The sequence below is a fragment of the Sebastes fasciatus genome, chromosome 6, assembly GCF_043250625.1.
Source record: "Sebastes fasciatus isolate fSebFas1 chromosome 6, fSebFas1.pri, whole genome shotgun sequence".
Lineage (NCBI taxonomy): Eukaryota > Metazoa > Chordata > Actinopteri > Perciformes > Sebastidae > Sebastes > Sebastes fasciatus.
The window spans coordinates 32,150,293-32,167,494 of record NC_133800.1 but is presented as its reverse complement, the minus strand read 5'-3'; the positions used below and the strand labels follow the sequence as shown (position 1 = coordinate 32,167,494).

At 36.9% G+C, this 17,202-nt stretch overlaps 2 protein-coding genes across 2 annotated transcripts; both read right to left on the bottom strand.

Moving 5' to 3' along the window:
• Positions 1-2,260: 2,260 nt before the first annotated feature.
• Positions 2,261-10,788, bottom strand: polb (polymerase (DNA directed), beta). The gene is made up of 14 exons (XM_074639305.1): positions 10,533-10,788; positions 10,162-10,219; positions 8,915-8,981; positions 7,694-7,768; positions 7,522-7,580; positions 7,056-7,105; positions 6,812-6,863; positions 6,643-6,697; positions 6,492-6,564; positions 6,120-6,190; positions 4,861-4,947; positions 4,653-4,720; positions 4,308-4,447; positions 2,261-4,143 (listed from the first exon to the last, which is right to left on the bottom strand). The coding sequence occupies exons 1-14, from the start codon at positions 10,591-10,593 to the stop codon at positions 4,049-4,051; spliced, it is 1,011 nt and encodes a 336-aa protein (XP_074495406.1). The 5' UTR covers positions 10,594-10,788; the 3' UTR covers positions 2,261-4,048.
• Positions 10,789-11,563: 775 nt separating this feature from the next.
• On the bottom strand, positions 11,564-16,154 carry enkd1 (enkurin domain containing 1). Its single transcript, XM_074639304.1, has 8 exons — positions 16,005-16,154; positions 14,580-14,670; positions 14,101-14,325; positions 13,714-13,886; positions 13,496-13,639; positions 12,752-12,894; positions 12,488-12,624; positions 11,564-12,383 (listed from the first exon to the last, which is right to left on the bottom strand). Exons 1-8 carry the CDS (start codon positions 16,077-16,079, stop codon positions 12,223-12,225), a joined length of 1,149 nt encoding a protein of 382 aa, XP_074495405.1. The 5' UTR covers positions 16,080-16,154; the 3' UTR covers positions 11,564-12,222.
• Positions 16,155-17,202: the final 1,048 nt, after the last annotated feature.

Sequence of the window (17,202 nt, the reverse complement as noted above, 5' to 3'; positions counted from 1 at the left end):
TAGCTCATTGCTATGGTCAAAATAAATACCAAATAAATGCGAAAATAATTACAAAAAAATAATGAATACATTTAAAAAGTAATAACAAGTAAATACATAAATAAATAAAAGGGACAGTTAAACAGGAGAGTAAATCAATAATTAAATTAATACAAAGATAAATAAATAAAGAAGCAAATTAAAACAGATATATAAATGTATGTCACATTTTATCAATTAATTAATGGCTAAATTAATTTTTTTATTTCAGTCCATCATGCCTTGTGAACACGGATGTAGCCGTGGCAACTGCTGTAAATAACTTGCTCATTGCTATTTGGCAGGTTCCGTCCTCCATAATCTAGAGAGAATGTTATCTATGTGATTAATAGCACCTTTATCTTATTTTGCACACACCATCGAGCATACTAACTTTATTTTTATCCTTTAAATAACATGTTTTGTAAATCTAACTATAAAGCAAGGAATCTCTGTCTGTCTGTCCCTCTGCCTGCCATAGTTATTCGCATATCGAGAACCGTTCATCCAATCTGCTTCACACTTGGTGGGTGTTGAGTCAAATAAATACAAAATAAATAAAAATAAAATATTTCATGATAGAACGTCATAGTATGTCGATGATTTCTTGAAAAAAGCCATAGAATAGTATATCGAAAGATTTCATGAAAAAAGTCACAGTATAGTATGTCGAAAAATTTCATGAAAAAAGTCACAGTATAGTATGTCGAAAAATTTCATGAAAAAAGTCATAGTATAGTATGTCGAAAAATTTCATGAAAAAAGTCATAGTATAGAATGTCGAAAGATTTCTTGAAAAAAAGTCGTAGTATAGTATGTCGAAAAATTTTATGTAAAAAAGTCATAGTATAGAATGTCGAAAGATTTCTTGAAAAAAGTCATAAAATAGTATGTAGAAAAATTTTAGGAAAAAAAGTCATAGTATAGCATGTCGAAAAATTTCATGAAAAAAGTCATAGTATAGAATGTCGAAAGATTTCTTGAAAAAAGTCATAAAATAGTATGTCGAAAAATTTTATGAAAAAAAGTCGTAGTATAGTATGTCGAAAAATTTTATGTAAAAAAGTCATAGTATAGAATGTCGAAAGATTTCTTGAAAAAAGTCATAAAATAGTATGTCGAAAAATTTTAGGAAAAAAAGTCGTAGTATAGTATGTCGAAAAATTTTAAGTAAAAAAGTCATAGTATAGAATGCTGAAAGATTTCTTGAAAAAGTCGTAGTATGTCGGAAAATTTCATGAAAAAAAAGTCAGTCTAGTATGTCGAAAAATGTCATGAAAAAAGTCATTGTATAGTATGCTGTAAAATTTCATGAAAAAAGTCATAGTATAGTATGTCGAAAAATTTCATGAAAAAAGTCATAGTATAGAATGTCGAAAGATTTCTTGAAAAGTCATAGTATAGTATGTCGAAAAATTTTATGTAAAAAAGTCATAGTATAGAATGTCGAAAGATTTCTTGAAAAAAGTCATAAAATAGTATTTCGAAAAATGTTATGAAAAAAAGTCGTAGTATAATATGCTGAAAAATTTAATGTAAAAAAGTCATAGTATAGAATGCTGAAAAAGTTCATGACAAAAAGTCATAGTAAAGTATGTCGAAAAAAGTCATGAAAAAAATCATAGTATAGAATGTTGAAAAATTTCATGAAAAAAAGTCATAGTATAGCATGTCGAAAGATTTCTTGAAAAGTCATAGAATAGTATGTCGAAAATTTCATGAAAAAAAAGTCATATTATAGTATGCTGAAAAATTTCATGAAAAAACGTCGTAGTATGTCGAAAGATTTCTTGAAAAAAGTCATAGTATGTTGAAAATTTCATGAAAAAAAGTTATATTATTGTATCTCGAAATTTTTTGCAAAAAAAAGTCATGGTATAGTATGTCGAAATGTTTTGCAAAAAATCATAGTATAGTATGTTGACATTTTTTGAAAAAAAAAGTCAATATGTCAGAAGATGAAAAAAAAAAAAAAGTCAAAATGTCTAAAAAATAGACTAAGTTGTATTTTTCGATAATATTGCAGAACAAATTTGTTTTTTGGTCTGCATTCAGAGCATGTCTAAAGGCTAAAGCCTGGCCTAGCATACTGCAAAATAAATCGATTAACAGTTTCATCCTGCATATTAATGAGGAACGCAGTATGTACTGCCATCCCATTCTCGTGAGAAGGGACTATCTATTTAACATTTTTAGAAGATTCTAAAACCAAAGTGAAAATGAAAATAAATGTAAATTGACATTGTATTATTTTTGTATCCCTTTATTTCACTCCACATACTCAAAGTTAACAGTTGGACCTTCACCCTCTGTTTTCCATTGTTGTCTTAAATATTTTCAGAAATGTTTGCAATCATCCACATACAAAACTGAATCAAAGTCCTAATCCTAATGACGTTTTGTGTTACAGATTACAGTCTGTATCACCAGTATACACCGTAGCAGTATTTCAGTTACCTGGTTAACTATTATTTATATCTACTGCTTTCAAAATGGCACCCTAAAAAGCACTGAAGATAAAATATTGTCCTGACCTAACACACACATGTAATAATTTTCACACAACCACATACCACAGATTAATCAAGTCTACCAGTGTAACAGTCCTATTCACAGATCAATCCATAACTGAGGAAAATATCTCATTTATTCAACAAATCAATGGTCTTTTTGTCCCAAATTAGCACCCGTAAGCAGTAACTGAGCTAGGGCTGGGTATCGCTACGCAATACTTTTTAAGGTATCAACCAAAACAACTCAGTACCAAGTAGTATTGAAACTTTTCCAATCAAACGATACCTGCAAACTGGTACTTTTTATGCCCGGATCTAGAAAAAGATGACTGTTTTGCTCACAGCCAATCACCACGAGCGATTTATTGCGACATGTGATTGGCTCAGTAACGCAGCAGCTATAACCCATACAGCCTGCACAAGACTCTGAACACAGATTGGGACGCACACAGCTTCAATTCATATGATGGGTATCAAATGAGAAGTACTCTATTGGTATCGGTATCACTTTTACTTTTAAGGGTACTGGTAATGGCATTGTAATTTTTTAAACGATACCTAACCCAGAGTCAATTAACCACAAATACTCTTTGCATCATTGCCTTTCTTCTGCCCAGTTTGCCCAAATGGAAAGAGAAATACTACATGTTTAAAAACACTCTCTTAAATGTCCATGGTGAATGAGATATATATATTTTTTAAACTACTTACATAAAGTAGCGATGCCGCTGTGTTGTCTGAGGGTGCTTTCATATCAGGGACCCGGGCCCCGGATCCGAGTACACTTGACCCCAAAGTCCAGTTCTTTTGATTTGTGGTGATTATTTATTATTTAATTTTGGTGAGTTTTATTTTGTTTTTGACAAGTTTTAATTCAATTTTTAATTTTTAGTTCTAATTTTTTACGATGCTCTGCGACTAGAACAGCTGATCTCAACATAAACAAACACACGTGGATGATGAAGCAAGTGTACTCGGGTACGGAACAACTTTACTAATGTGAAAGCGTAGCGGCGGGGGAGCAGGGAGGGGGGGCAATCGTACTCGGGCAAGGTACGAATCAATCTTACCTAATGTGAAAACACCCTGAATGTGTAACAATTATACATTAAAAAAACTTTTGCACAACTCAGCTAAAAGTGTTAAATAGCACCACTATCAAGACAAAATGCCTTGATGATAGTGGACCTCATTATTCATGATGGATGAACTTTAACTCAGGATATGGCATAATCCTTTTTTGGCTGCGTAGTCAAAAATAAATTACTGCTGAGCATGATTTAAAATCTTAAAAATAGAGCCCAAAAGTCCTCACAAAGATACATGACCAAGGAGAATTAAACCAAAATGTCCTTAAAGGGGATGATTTCAACTTAACATAGAAAAAATGTCTAAAACAAACAGTTTACCATTCAACTATATCAATTAACACACACATCAGTGCATATGCGTCCGATCTCATTGGCAGGAAAGCTGAAGCTTCAAATACAGATGTAACTGTAAGCGGTCCTTTTGCTTTACTGACTGCGTTCCTTTGGCTCTCTGTATTTGTAGTGGATGTATTCAAAGATGTCTCTCTCACTATCCACCAACAGAGGCTCCCCTGCCACACCTATAACAGATCCACAAAGAAATATTAGAGCTGATATTAAAAGCTATTAAAAGCTGCAGTGGGTAGAAATGGAGCAAATATGATGTTACTGACTGATGCCAGAAGACACGCAGAGCCGGAACAGAGTTTAGCAAGGTCATATGTCACATTTGATTGAGACTCACCAGTGACCCCAAGTGGCCGTATGGTGTACTCGTTGAGAGTGAAGCCTTTATCCAGAGCGTGAGTTCTCATGTTTTTATTGAAGATATCACTTCCGGTGAAATACAGGACTCCACAGTAGTACTGGTCGTTGGGAATTAACCTTGGGGAAACGGAGAAAACACAGTTAGAGAGCAGGAACAGATGGTTTATTAGACAAATAAACAAATAAAAACACAACAATTTGCCTCTTTACTGTTTTTGCAGTATATACAATTGTACATAACTGGACCTTTTTGGTATTGTAGTAGGTAGAGGCAATGTTTTAATTGGAAGATCAGAGATTTGAGCAATATAAAGGGGGTCACCTAATATCAATACGCCTGTGAAGGTATTCTTCTTCATCTTCATCACTCTGCTGCAGCTGGCAGACTCCCTGGAAAACAAGATCCAACACATCGTGACCACAGTCATGAGCTTCATGGGCGGGAGTAGTTACTGTTCTAACTGTGTTACCAATCACAACATCAAACACAAACAGCTGAGCACACCAGAGAAAATAAGCTCCGGCCTCACCATGAACTTTGTGTCTCCTTTGGACAGGGTGTCGGTCACAAACCCAATGGACTCAAAATGGTCGACCACGTCGTGGAGGAGCTTGGGCTGGAAAAGAAGAATGGAACAAAATCAATTTGTAAAAATATAAAACAAGTCAGACTGCAATTAATCACAACATTAAAGGACCAATATGTAATAAATGTACTGTAATAAATCATTAAATGACCATGTTATGTCATCAGAGAGTAAGGAAACATGCTGAATTGAAATACTGGCTTCTCTGATAACAATGCTACAGCCTTTAAGTTCTCCTTTCAAATCTCCATTATGGTCTGTTTTTGTTTTGGTTCGGTGTGATCTCGTCCACTTGGTGCCTTCAAATGAAACTCGTGAGCTTGTGTTTACACGACATAGGAAGTTGTGTACACAACATGCTTGGCGTAAGTCGTGGGAACACCGCTGCTAAGCAACGGCAATATTAACGTTACTGTCGGCGTCTAGAAGCAACAGAGGCTAAACATTTAGCAAGCTAGCAAGCCGGTAACATAATGCAGGAAATGCAAAGTCATAATGACAGAGGAAAAAAGATGAGGCCGTTGGGAATATCAACATTTTCCTCAGACATATTATACAATTACAAAGCATTACAATATACGACTAAAATCACAATATATTCACTTATAATGCACCGAAAAATTTACTTCCATGACCTCCGCCATTTCTGACAACATCAACAAACACGTCACAACTTGTGAACTCGGAGCTTTCAGAAACTTTCCATTAACGAGGTTGTGAATACCACAAGAGTTCATATGGACTATTCTCATGAACACGGTAAACATGACCCCATTTGAAGGCACCAACTGCCCATTTCAACAACCTGTTGCCACGTATGAAACAAATTGACATGCAAACACAGCCTTCTGCTGCCATGGAAGCAAGCAAACGAACCGGATCAACAGAGATAACATAACCACATCTCTCTGTGGTCCATGTGCAGCTGGATATCAAGGCAGCGAGTATCTGAGACACGTAGCCGGTGAAGTGATTCGGACTACTGCTGGCCAGAGGCTAATGCCATTGTCTAGACAGTAACCTTTAAATTGCGAAAACATGCCCTGCTATCAGTCGCACCGGAGGAGCGGACGGGCGACGACACCGATGTTTTGAATTTAGACTGCTGTTACCCATTTTAGACGCTAGTGCTACATGTTGCTCCTTTAATGTTGTATCCATTTATAACAGGATAAGTGAGTAAGAGTAGAGCAGAGCCGTACCTGCTTCTGAGTCTCAGAGGTGTAGTCTGGGTGGGTCAGCAAAATATCAATATCACCACTCGATGCTGCACCTGGAAATTATGAAGAAGTGAATCAAAATCATGATTACAAACCAACATACACACACAAACAGGTGTTTGTTGAAATGTAATTTTAAAACTGTATATAATCGTCTTGTGTTACTATTATGTTAATATTCATATTAATATTATTGTGTACTTTTGTATTTTGATGCTTTGGCTTTTTGCAACATTGGTTTGTTCTTACTTTCATGCCAATAAAGTCACTTTGAATTGAATTGAAAATTGATTTGATGACCAGAGTTTGAACTCCTATCAGTAACTGAACATCAACTTGAAGGGGAAGATTTACCTCTCCTGTAGCTTCCACAGATAGTCCCAATATATTCTGTACCGATCTCCTTCAACTCTGCATGAATAAGAGTCTAAACAAAAACAAACAGTGTAAGAAAACTCTCAATAAAACTAATCTGAAGACAACAAAAACTTAAATGCTTCATCACCTCCATCTTTTCCATTTCAGCACGTGGAATCCTTTTCTCAAATTCCTCAAAGTACCTGAAGGCAGCAAAATCATGTATCAATAGAGGAAGACTAAGATATTAAATCATAGTTCATACTGGTAGTAATGAATTACACATTTAGAAAAAAAAAGCATTCAGCTAAACTTACTTGAGTCCAATCTGTTGATGATGGTTTAGCTTGTTCTCAATCTTTTTCAAATCTAAAAATACAACAACAAAAAAACAGCAAAGAACATTCAGTGCTCATTTCAAATCATACCAAAGCTACATCTACATTGTGCACATGTATTGAGCATGCTATATACTCTGTCAAATGAAATATGAAGTCATACAGTCCAAGAAAAAGATTTAACAAACTGTTTGAACAATTAACATAAAAAAACTAAACAAACCTTCTAACGTCTTCACCCCGTCTTCAAAAAACTTCCTGGCGGCAGCGGGGCTGAAATCAAGACCCAAGAGATGCAGTTTGTAACATGAAGCACATAGTAAAACTACACAAACGGATACAGCCTGGGTTCCTACACATTTTCCATTTCAAAATGTCATACTTTTTCAGATTTCTTGGTAGATTTTTCAGACCATATTTGACATCTGCTGTGACAAGACAGTGATTTTGCCCTTGCATATGGCACACAATTGCCACCTTCCCCATATTGGAGATGTCAAACGATTTTACACAAAGTTTGCATCTAGCTTTCTTTTCCCATTTGGAAACATTATGCCTAATTTATACTTCTATGGAAAAGCTTGCGCAGAGCCGCAGAGATGGTTTGCGGAGCTCGCAGAGAGTCGCGCACCTCCTGAAAAATGTGACTATGCGCCAGGCACCACAGCCCGCCACAGAAGGCGACATACCCAATTCCAGTGACTCTGGTGAGGAAATTGATGGAAGAGCTGGTGTCATCGTTACGAATCTAGAGGAAAACATAAAAGTAGCACATCAGTCACACACATTGAAATTGAGCTATTATTAAACACATTTATACAGTGTGGCATGGATCATGTATTACCATGCCCCAACGCTCACCTTTTCCAGTTTCCGTAGTTTGCCAGTTTGTAGGAACTCATCAATCTTCTCGGCTATTTTAGCTCCAACACCATCCTGTTGAAAAGTGAAAACCAACATGAGGGTGCAGAGCGGTGCGATCTGCAGCACTTATGTAAGATGTGCAGAGTAGTACTGTTGACAAACAAAGGCTACAGCAGAGGGCATCACTTAACAGCAACCACAACAACAGGAGCACATTAGTGGTTGGGAAGACAAATAATTATGTGTTTTCACGTTTCCAGGCATCATTACACTGAAATAAACTGTCAGTAAAGCAGTTAAGATCAAGTCAGCTCTCCGGGTCAAGTTCAATACAGAGACAGATACTAAAATATGACTTATGACGTAGTGAATCTAATCAATTCACCATGAGAAATTACCAAGAAAAAAACATCAAGAAGTGTGGACATGCCAACACAAAACTCTGTAAAGACTGACTGTTTGAAAAGTGAAATATAGATTATTATGCTTATGTTGGGAACTCAAGTGATTCTTCTTCTATGATGATAATCATGATCATTAGTTACACCAACCTACTTTCAGACTTGTATAAAAACATAACAGAATTTCTTCATAAAGCAACGTTTGATGGATGTATCCATACGTACAAGCACATGTGAGCCAAAAGCACAAGTGTGACATGACACACGTCACATACAGTATCAATCCTTTATACTGAAAAACATACTGAACAATACTGATCAGTATATCAGCACCATCTATTGTCCACTACAACTAGTGACCATTATAACCAAAGAGTATATAAGTACTCTGGTGCTTTTTTGACGACAGCGCTGCCACCATTTTGGACTGAAAACGCCAGTGAGTCTGTGGTCATGGATGTACGGACACTTAAAATAGCCCTCATTTAAATCATTATGTCTTAAAAGTTGTAAAATTCACTAATAGCTGAATCCAGATTTATTTTCCTTGGTATAATGAAGGTTATGCTGAGGAAACCTCATCAAAAACCATAGCTGTATGTGGCTGTAATAATGGATATATTGGTTGTAATTCATCATTTTCATTTTCTTATAATACACCCATGGACTGTACGGTATAAGCCTGTACCGTGGTGGATGTATTAACGTCTCTGTTCCCAAATAACCGGCTATCGGCCAGTAGCTAGTAGTGCTAGTAGCACGACATAAAACAAATACTTGGGTTTCAGAGGGTTAAAACCAAATCAAGTGCACATACCAGTTTCTTTGCCTCTTCGCCATTTTTGATTTTGTTCGGGTACTTGGAGATGGTAGATGCTGCTTTCCTAGACAGGGGATAAGCAAAATGATTTGTAAAATATACATTAAGTATAAATGACATGTTACAGACATAAAGTAGCAACATAATGTGGTGACAGAAAGCTTCTGTGGGATGCCTCAACTGAACCTTTTTGCTAAAATTACATAAACACAATTACTAATCAACTCTGCTCTCCATATAGCAAATCTATAAATCTGTCTGGAGCCGCAAAACATTTGAGCATTGTGATGAAGGTAACACAGTTTATAGTCTAAGTATATAGTATATAAGTCTAATGCAGTGAGGGCCCAAATGCAAATGTACTACGGAGTATTAGGGCCACATTGAGGGGAAAAAAGTCGAAGATTTCCAGAATAAAGTCATAACTTTACGAGAAAAAAAAGTCGTAATATTACGAGAATAAAGTCATAACTTTACGAGAAAATAAGAAAATTACACCTAAAATTACTACTTTATGATGACTTTATTCTCATAATATTACGACTTTTTTCTCGCACACCTTTGAATTTATTATCATAATATTACTTTTTTGCTCGTAAACCTATGACTTTATTCTTGTAATATTATGACTTTATTCTTGAAATCTCAGATTAATTTTTTTCCTCAATGTAGCCCTAATACTCCGTTGTACCATCCTACCATAGACCTACAACAATGATAAATAAAATTGAAAATGTAAACGAAAAACAGTTTAAAATCCACAGGAAGCCACTGGAGAGGAGCTTAAGAGCCGCATGTGGCTCCGGAGCTGCAGGTTGCAGACCCCTGATATAGCATCATCAAAGATATTAAACACTCAGTTGCCAGTCTAAAACAATGCAATAAAACCTACATCTATGAATGTAATCAGTTTTTGTTGAAGCTATTTCAGAGAGGGCTTATTTAGATTATGGAGGCTGTAGTTTGAAGTGCTCTTGAAGGTGTTTTTGTCCACCCCATCTATACAAATGAGGGTAGACTATATATCTGGGACAGCCTCCAAAATCACAATTTAAACACCTCTCCAAAACGGCTTCAATACAAAGTGAAAGTTTTCATGTTTTTGAATTGGCAATTGAGTGTATTCTCTTTATGCAAACGACATTTATATATTGTTTCTACAGAATACATTTGATGAACTGAACAATAATGAAACCTACATCCTTGAACCAAACACACCTCACTGCTGAGGCTTCACAGCTCACCTGTAAGCATTGTACTTGTGTATTGCCCTGTTGACGTTTTTCTCGTAGTTGGCCAGCTCTGGAAACATAAATAAGATATTATTAACCTCATACTCCTGCAGTTTACTGACACTATTTCAAGATCTGCCAGCTCAGCTGAAGACAGGGGGAAGCATTTAAATGTCACACACAGTGAATATCAGCCATCAGTTTACAGAGCAGAGAAACACTTTCCAAGCAAACCAGATGACAAACATGAGACAGAAACAGCATAATTATGCATATAAATATATACTACCGTTACTCATGCAAAGTTATTTGTCTATTTTCTGCTTAACAACAGAAGCACAGCTGTGATGCTAGCTCCTGTTAGCTGTTAGCTCTTCACTTACCGACTAGAAAGTCTGTTATTCCCTCATTCGGGGACTCCTGCGGTGCTTTCCTCTTGCTCATTGTGTCTTTGTCAAGCTCTCAGATGTGGGTAGTAAAGTTAAATCGGTTTATATTCATGCATATAAGAGTTAAAGTCTCTGTAATGTTGGCTAGCCTCTAACTAGCACACCAGCTAACACAGGCTGAACAATGACCGAACCACGTAGAGGGGGGCGTGGCGTGCGTCATACGTCACACGTATTCTTCTTCTTCTTCGGTGGTTTTTGTTATTAGGTGGTTGGCATCCAAAAAGTTGCACTACCGCCCTCTACTGGGTTAAAAACAACACTCAAATCTCATATCTAATCTTGTTTAAAAAGAAGAAAAGAAAAATATGTTTTTCCCCACCCTTCACCTCATTGTTTAATAAAACATTTTATCATTCTAGGCTCTGGGAGGGCCTGAAAGCCTTTCTCAACAGCCCCTGAACTTCCTCTCCAGTAAATACAACAATATCCAAAAATGTTCTTACAGCATCAACTATTTCAATTCTCTCTTCCTTTCCACCTCAGCAGCAGCAGTTGCAGAAGGCATAATATATCCTAGCAGAAATGCTAGCAACTTAACCTTACACAAACAATATTCGTCATGCTTCCTACCTGATTTGTTACTTCTTGAATCTTTCCTTTCCTAGCTGCTTCACATAATTTAGCCTGCTCTTGGACCTGATCTTCATGGCCTCCATCTCTTTCTTTCTCTTTGGACAGTCTGCTCGCCATGTTTCATGACTCCCCCCCACACTGATAACACCTGGGTACTGTCATACATAATCAGAGATGTGACATTGATTTTGTCAAGTAATAGTTAAAATAAATATAATTACTCTGTAACATACTGACTGTGTACAAACTGTGTACTGCATTGTACGTTTTAATACCCAAAAATATACATATTTGACTTGACTGATTTGACAGTGACTTCACAAAAATATGAATTATTACAAACCACCAGCCAGTTTTACACAAAGACAAAACAAAAGACATCAAGCAGGTTTTAGGAGCTAACAGTTTTTACTGTTCAGTTTACAGTGCATCTGCTTATTTTTTCCTCCAAGAGAAAAAAACTGCATATTATTCAGTAGCGTGTATATTGTTCTTTTCGTAACTGATAATTACGGCTGAACCTGCCAAAGGTTTGAAGCTTCGACCGTTGCCATGGTAATTTACCTCCAAATCAGTATTCAAATGCTTCGTTTTTAGTTTTTTATATATATAAGTATGTAATAATAATGTATAAATCCCCAAATAGCCCATGAAATAAGGAATAATCCCACAGCATTATTTATATTCAACATTAATTATTATCAGTTATTCTCAGACGGATATCGCTGTTTGTTATGTGTAGAGGTGAATGTGTTTACAGTAGAGCTTTGAATACCTTTGAATATTTCTCACCAAAGCTTCAAAGCCCCAAAAACTGGTATTCGGGACAGCCCTACTGATAATCAGTGGTTGACTTTGTGTAATAATTACTCAGTTTATAATAAATTATAATGAATGATGATGATTAAAATAAGCATCTATTTTACAAGGTTCAGCGTTATGTTACATAATGCAACTACAAAATTAAAAATGAATCTCGATAAAGCAGTGTATTTACAGGACAATCTACTCCTCTTCCTTCTCTCTCCTCCTCATCACTCCTTATGTGTTAGGAATCTATTTTCACATAAACTTTGTCCCTGGAGAATATTTTAATGGCCTCTTCAATTTCAGAAAGTTTACAATCAAGATGAGCCCGACGTGAGCGAACACTCAGACTGTCAGCTTTGAGAGGGAGCGACAGCAGCTTGGCCACAAAGGAGCGATGGGCTGAGGAAACAAAATCAGCAGAATTAGAGAAGCAAATATTCATTATACATGTAATGTTGCTATCATTGATATAAGGGCAGAGATAAAGTGCAAAAGAGACATACCATCTTTGAGGGATTTCAGCATCTCCTGCCTCTCACTCTCAGGCATCAGGGTGTGACCAGCTGGAGCTGCAGGATCAGGTGCGTTCCTCCTTCTCTCCTCCGCCTCTTTAAGCCACTGCTCCTTCCTTTCCTCAAGACTGAGTGAGTTTAAGTGTCAATGAGAGGGAGAACAGAAATGAGCAACAGCAGTAAGAATCATGTGTTTTTACCAAATTGATTATGATTGTAAGGTAAGGAGGTAGGATATGGTATGAGAATACTCACTACTGAGGCACCTGCCCCTTGACTGCACTGGGAATCGGCTTATCTTTAAGGTTGGTCAGTGACTGGGACCGACGCAGCACAGTTCTTCCAGCAGACCGGGCATTATGTTTTATGAAGTCTATCGCCTGGCCTTGCACCTGTAACTGTATCCACATACAACAATGGATAGAATTAAAGGGGACCTATTATGCTTTTGTGCTTTTTCCCTTTCCTTTAGTGTTTTATATAGTTTTTTTTGTGCATGTAAAAGGTCTGCAAAGTTACAAAGCCCAACATCTACGCCAAAGGGAGTTACTATCCCCCACACAAACACTTCTCCTGAACTGCCTGAAACGCCTTGATTGAAATCCTGCCTTTTCTTTTGTAACGTGGTGATGTCACCAACTAACACATTTGCATAACGGCTAGTTTGGCAGGAGATTAAACAGAGTGTTTCAGACAGAGGGTGAAAAGAGGTGCTGCAGCACAGCTGGTATCAGAAAAATAAAGTTTTTCTAGTAGAAACCCAAAAAAGTATGTACTTGAAAATAAGCATAATAGATCCTCTATAAAACAAAAAGAAAATATTGCAGATAAACATCAAATTGAGCAAAATGCACATTCATGTTATTTGTTTTATAAATACTTTTGGAGCTAAATACAAGAGTTGTCAGTTATACTCTTCTCTTGTCAAAATCAATATATTATACCTCTTATTGTCTGATAATGTGTGTGCATAAATAAACATTTATTAGCAGTTCTCACTTGTAAGTTCAGGTCCTGTATGGAGTTGCAGGAGGCCGGGCGTCGCAAAGCTACAGGAGAGGTTTTGGAGTGTGGTCTTGGCGGGGCAGTAGAGTGGCCCCTCAGAAAGTTTTGACACTGTGGTTTCGCAGTTGGACTAGAAACCTGCAGGAGAGAGACTGGATTAAAAGCCATCCCATAACTCAAGGACTTGAATCTTTTGCAGACATGCTCCTTACCTGTAGCTGGACCATCACCCTGGATGAGACGTTCTCGTATTTGGAGGAGGTCCAAAGAGCTTTGACGGGAGCCGGACGAGACTGTGCTCTCTCAGCCTCCTGCTCTTTGCAGCGTCTCTGGATCTCCCTGAGCCGACGCACGTTCTCTTTACCAAAGTCATGTGGCCGCTGTTCTGAGGGTCAAGAATCACAAAGGTTGTCTCAATTACTTATTAATTTCTATATGCAGTTAGTGTGCTCAATCATCTCTCTTGCTACAACAAATCAAACATGTAAAAACTAGAAATAATAAGATACTTGAACTGATACCATCCTTCAAGACAAAAACAGAACTGCTCTTTTTTGCATAGCACAAATTTACAGACCTGAAAAATCAGTTGCACTTACTCTGTTTGGGAACAGGGGTGATAGCGATGCCATCTAGTTTGAGTAGTTCCCCCATTACTCCTCTCTGTGCTCGTTCCAGAATGTGGGTGGCATTAGGGCCGATACGGGGAGGATGTGCTGGGGTACGAGCACTGTAGAAGCCGGGGTACAACACAGGATCTGGAGCGAGTGGCCCTGAGAGCAGGGCCAAAGTCCCATCATGGTTTCCCTCTAAACGGCCACGAGCTGGAGAAGGAAAGAAAAACTAGACAAGGTCACCCGTGGGCAATGTTTGGGTTTCCTGCATGTGATGGATCTTGGGCCTCATTTATTATAAGCACTCATGGATGTCAATAACTCGGATGTCAAATGACTATGACAATTCAAGTCGTGTTGATGTGAATCTTAAGCTTATAGATATTCACTTTGCTGTCCAAAATCACTGGAAAATAACACAGACTGTTTAAAGGTTAACTTTAATATAGCAGGCTGCATCTAACCTGAAGCAGGTCGTTTGTAGTACTGAGGAAACAGAGAAGGATCCGGAGGGATTGGCCCAGATATTGATGAAGGTCCCTCACACATCTGAAGCTGTAGATTGTAAAACAAACAAACAGTCAAATATAAACATAATTTTTTTTCACAATGATAAGCCGTTGACTGGTTAATGTTACTTAAAGTTTCAGTGCTTAGAATTGGAGCAAATATGATTAGAAAAACTATTTTTACAAAAATGATCGCTATATCCTGACTGTAGTGCAGGACACAGATAATCTGAAAAAAGTCATGTGCCTCTGTGTCCTCCGGTGCTCCTAACGCCATCTGCAAGATTTCACAGACCGGAGGAAAACAACTAATCAGAGCCGAGCTGGAGCCTTGCCGTCTCTGAGCAGCTGTCGATCACTCGCCAACTCCGATCAAACGGTCAAACTAGGCAGCGCTGATCAAATATGAATCAATATTCTGGTACTGTAATACCTATTTCTCGCATAAAATGTTTTCATAAACATCTTGTAGTGTACTGTTTAGCTGTAAAATGAGAACGTTTTTGACCCGGCAGCCATGTTGAGATCAGTTTAGAAAATACCAAGCACCGCCCACCAGCCGGAGCACAGCCAATAGGAACGCTCAATAGGAACGCTCCCACCCAGCACAACACCTATTTAACCTGTTGCCCTCCAGCAGGTGCTACAGGTCCAACAGAATTCGCACCACCAGACTCACAAACAGTTTCTTTCCCTGGGCCATAAGAACTCTAAACTCTGTCAAACAGTAAATACCTCATACTTGTGCAATAATTATTATTATTTTTATTAATGAAATAGCTACACTATTTATACACAGTTTTTTTTTTTTTAATTGCATTGATCCGGAGGAGCACTCCAAACATATGTGAGAAAGGTTATTATGGAATTTTTGCCCAATGATACCAAAAATATTCTGCCAAGCAATATAGTAGATAACCAATGCTTTACTTAGGCCTGCAGGTGGTGTAATAACTGTATTTACTTGAGGCTTATTAGCCAAATCACAGACTGAATTAAAAAGACTATGCAGAAGTGTTGTTGCTTTAAGTTTATGTTTCAATCAGCAGTCAGTGCGCGTGGTGTGTTAAAGGCTCCACTTGGATTAAATGAATGAATGAATGAATGAATTAATTAATCAGTCAATCAACCATTTATTGAGATTATAGCTATGAAACCCCTGTTCATCCAGCTTGCTAATGTTACATAACGCTGTCTATCTATAGCTATTGTTGATTAGCTAACAATAACAACAACAACAACAACAACAACAAGGGCTCTTTCGACGTATTCCTCCTCAGAAATTAAGTACAAATATGCGTTTAGTGAAGAATATTTCCACGTCAACAAAACTACTGTAACCGGTTAAGTAGTATAACGTAATGATATTAATTATTGTACCTGTAATGTGTCGTGTTGTTTATCAGTTGACTGATGCAGACTGATGACGCCGCTTGTTGCAGTATTCCTCACCATGGCAACGGAGCAGCCGCACACAGATCTAGACCTGATAGAAGAGAAACGATCCTCCAAAACCAGGGGTCAGCCACCTGCTGCTCTTTAGTTCCTCTCCAGTGGCTCCCTGTGGATTTATAAACATGGAAATGAATAACTGTTTTTTGTGAGTTAGGGTTTAAAAATAAATAAATAAATAAATAAATAAAAAATCTGAGATTACAAGAATAAAGTGATAAATTTACGAGAAAAAAGTCTTAATATTCCGAGAATAAAGTCAGAAGTTTACAAAAAAAAGTCTTAATATTCCGAGAATAAAGTCAGAAGTTTACGAGAAAAAAAACTTAATATTATGAGAATAAAGTCATAATATTATAAAGTAGTAATTTTACGTGTTATTTTATTTTTTTCTCGTAAAGTTATGACTTTATTCTCGTAATATTATGACTCTTATTCTCGTTAATTTATTACTTTATTCTCGTAATATTACAACTTTTTTTCTAGTTAATTTATGACTTTATTCTCGTAATATTACGACTTTTTTCTCGTAAAGTTATGACTTTATTCTCGTAATATTACGACTTTTTTTCTCGTAAAGTTCTGACTTTTTTCTCATAATATTATGACTTTATTCTGGAAATATCAGATTTTTTTCCCTCAATGTGGCTCTAACTGGGCCTCACTGCATTAGACTTATATACTATATACTTAGACTATAAACTGTGGTACCTTCATCACAAGGCTCAAATGTTTTGCAGCTCCAGACAGATTTGTTTTTGTTGTTTTTTTTGCCTGAAATGGCTCTTTTGATAGTAAAGGTGATAATTGGCTGATAATTATAATAATAATACAAATAAAATCAATAATTATAATACTTAGGCCTAATACGTGACTCACACCTCATGATTTATTGGGTAATTGTCTTGTCAAACCGGTGTTTTCCTGTGCTAACCTGCAGTGTCGAGTTCTAGCAGGTGTATTTCTATTCTAATCCTGTCTGGGAGCAAGATGTTAAAATCCCACAGCATTGCCTTTCAGGTGCACCTCCTAATTCAAATGCAACCAGGCTCAAACCCCAGCTATTGTTCTAATCATAACTATTCCAACCCTGAATTGAAATAGAACTATTCGATTGCTGGAGCGT

Coding starts and splice junctions, on each gene's coding strand:
- enkd1 (XM_074639304.1), bottom strand. CDS start 16,079: ATGGTGAGGAATACTGCAACAAGCGGCGTCATCAGTCTGCATCAGTCA. Junction 14,671..16,004: donor AACAACACGACACATTACAG/GTACAATAATTA, acceptor TACAATCTACAG/CTTCAGATGTGTGAGGGACC. Junction 12,384..12,487: donor GCTGAAATCCCTCAAAGATG/GTATGTCTCTTT, acceptor TTGTTTCCTCAG/CCCATCGCTCCTTTGTGGCC.
- polb (XM_074639305.1), bottom strand. CDS start 10,593: ATGAGCAAGAGGAAAGCACCGCAGGAGTCCCCGAATGAGGGAATAACA. Junction 6,864..7,055: donor CGGGGTGAAGACGTTAGAAG/GTTTGTTTAGTT, acceptor TTGTATTTTTAG/ATTTGAAAAAGATTGAGAAC. Junction 6,698..6,811: donor CATCAACAGATTGGACTCAA/GTAAGTTTAGCT, acceptor TGCTGCCTTCAG/GTACTTTGAGGAATTTGAGA.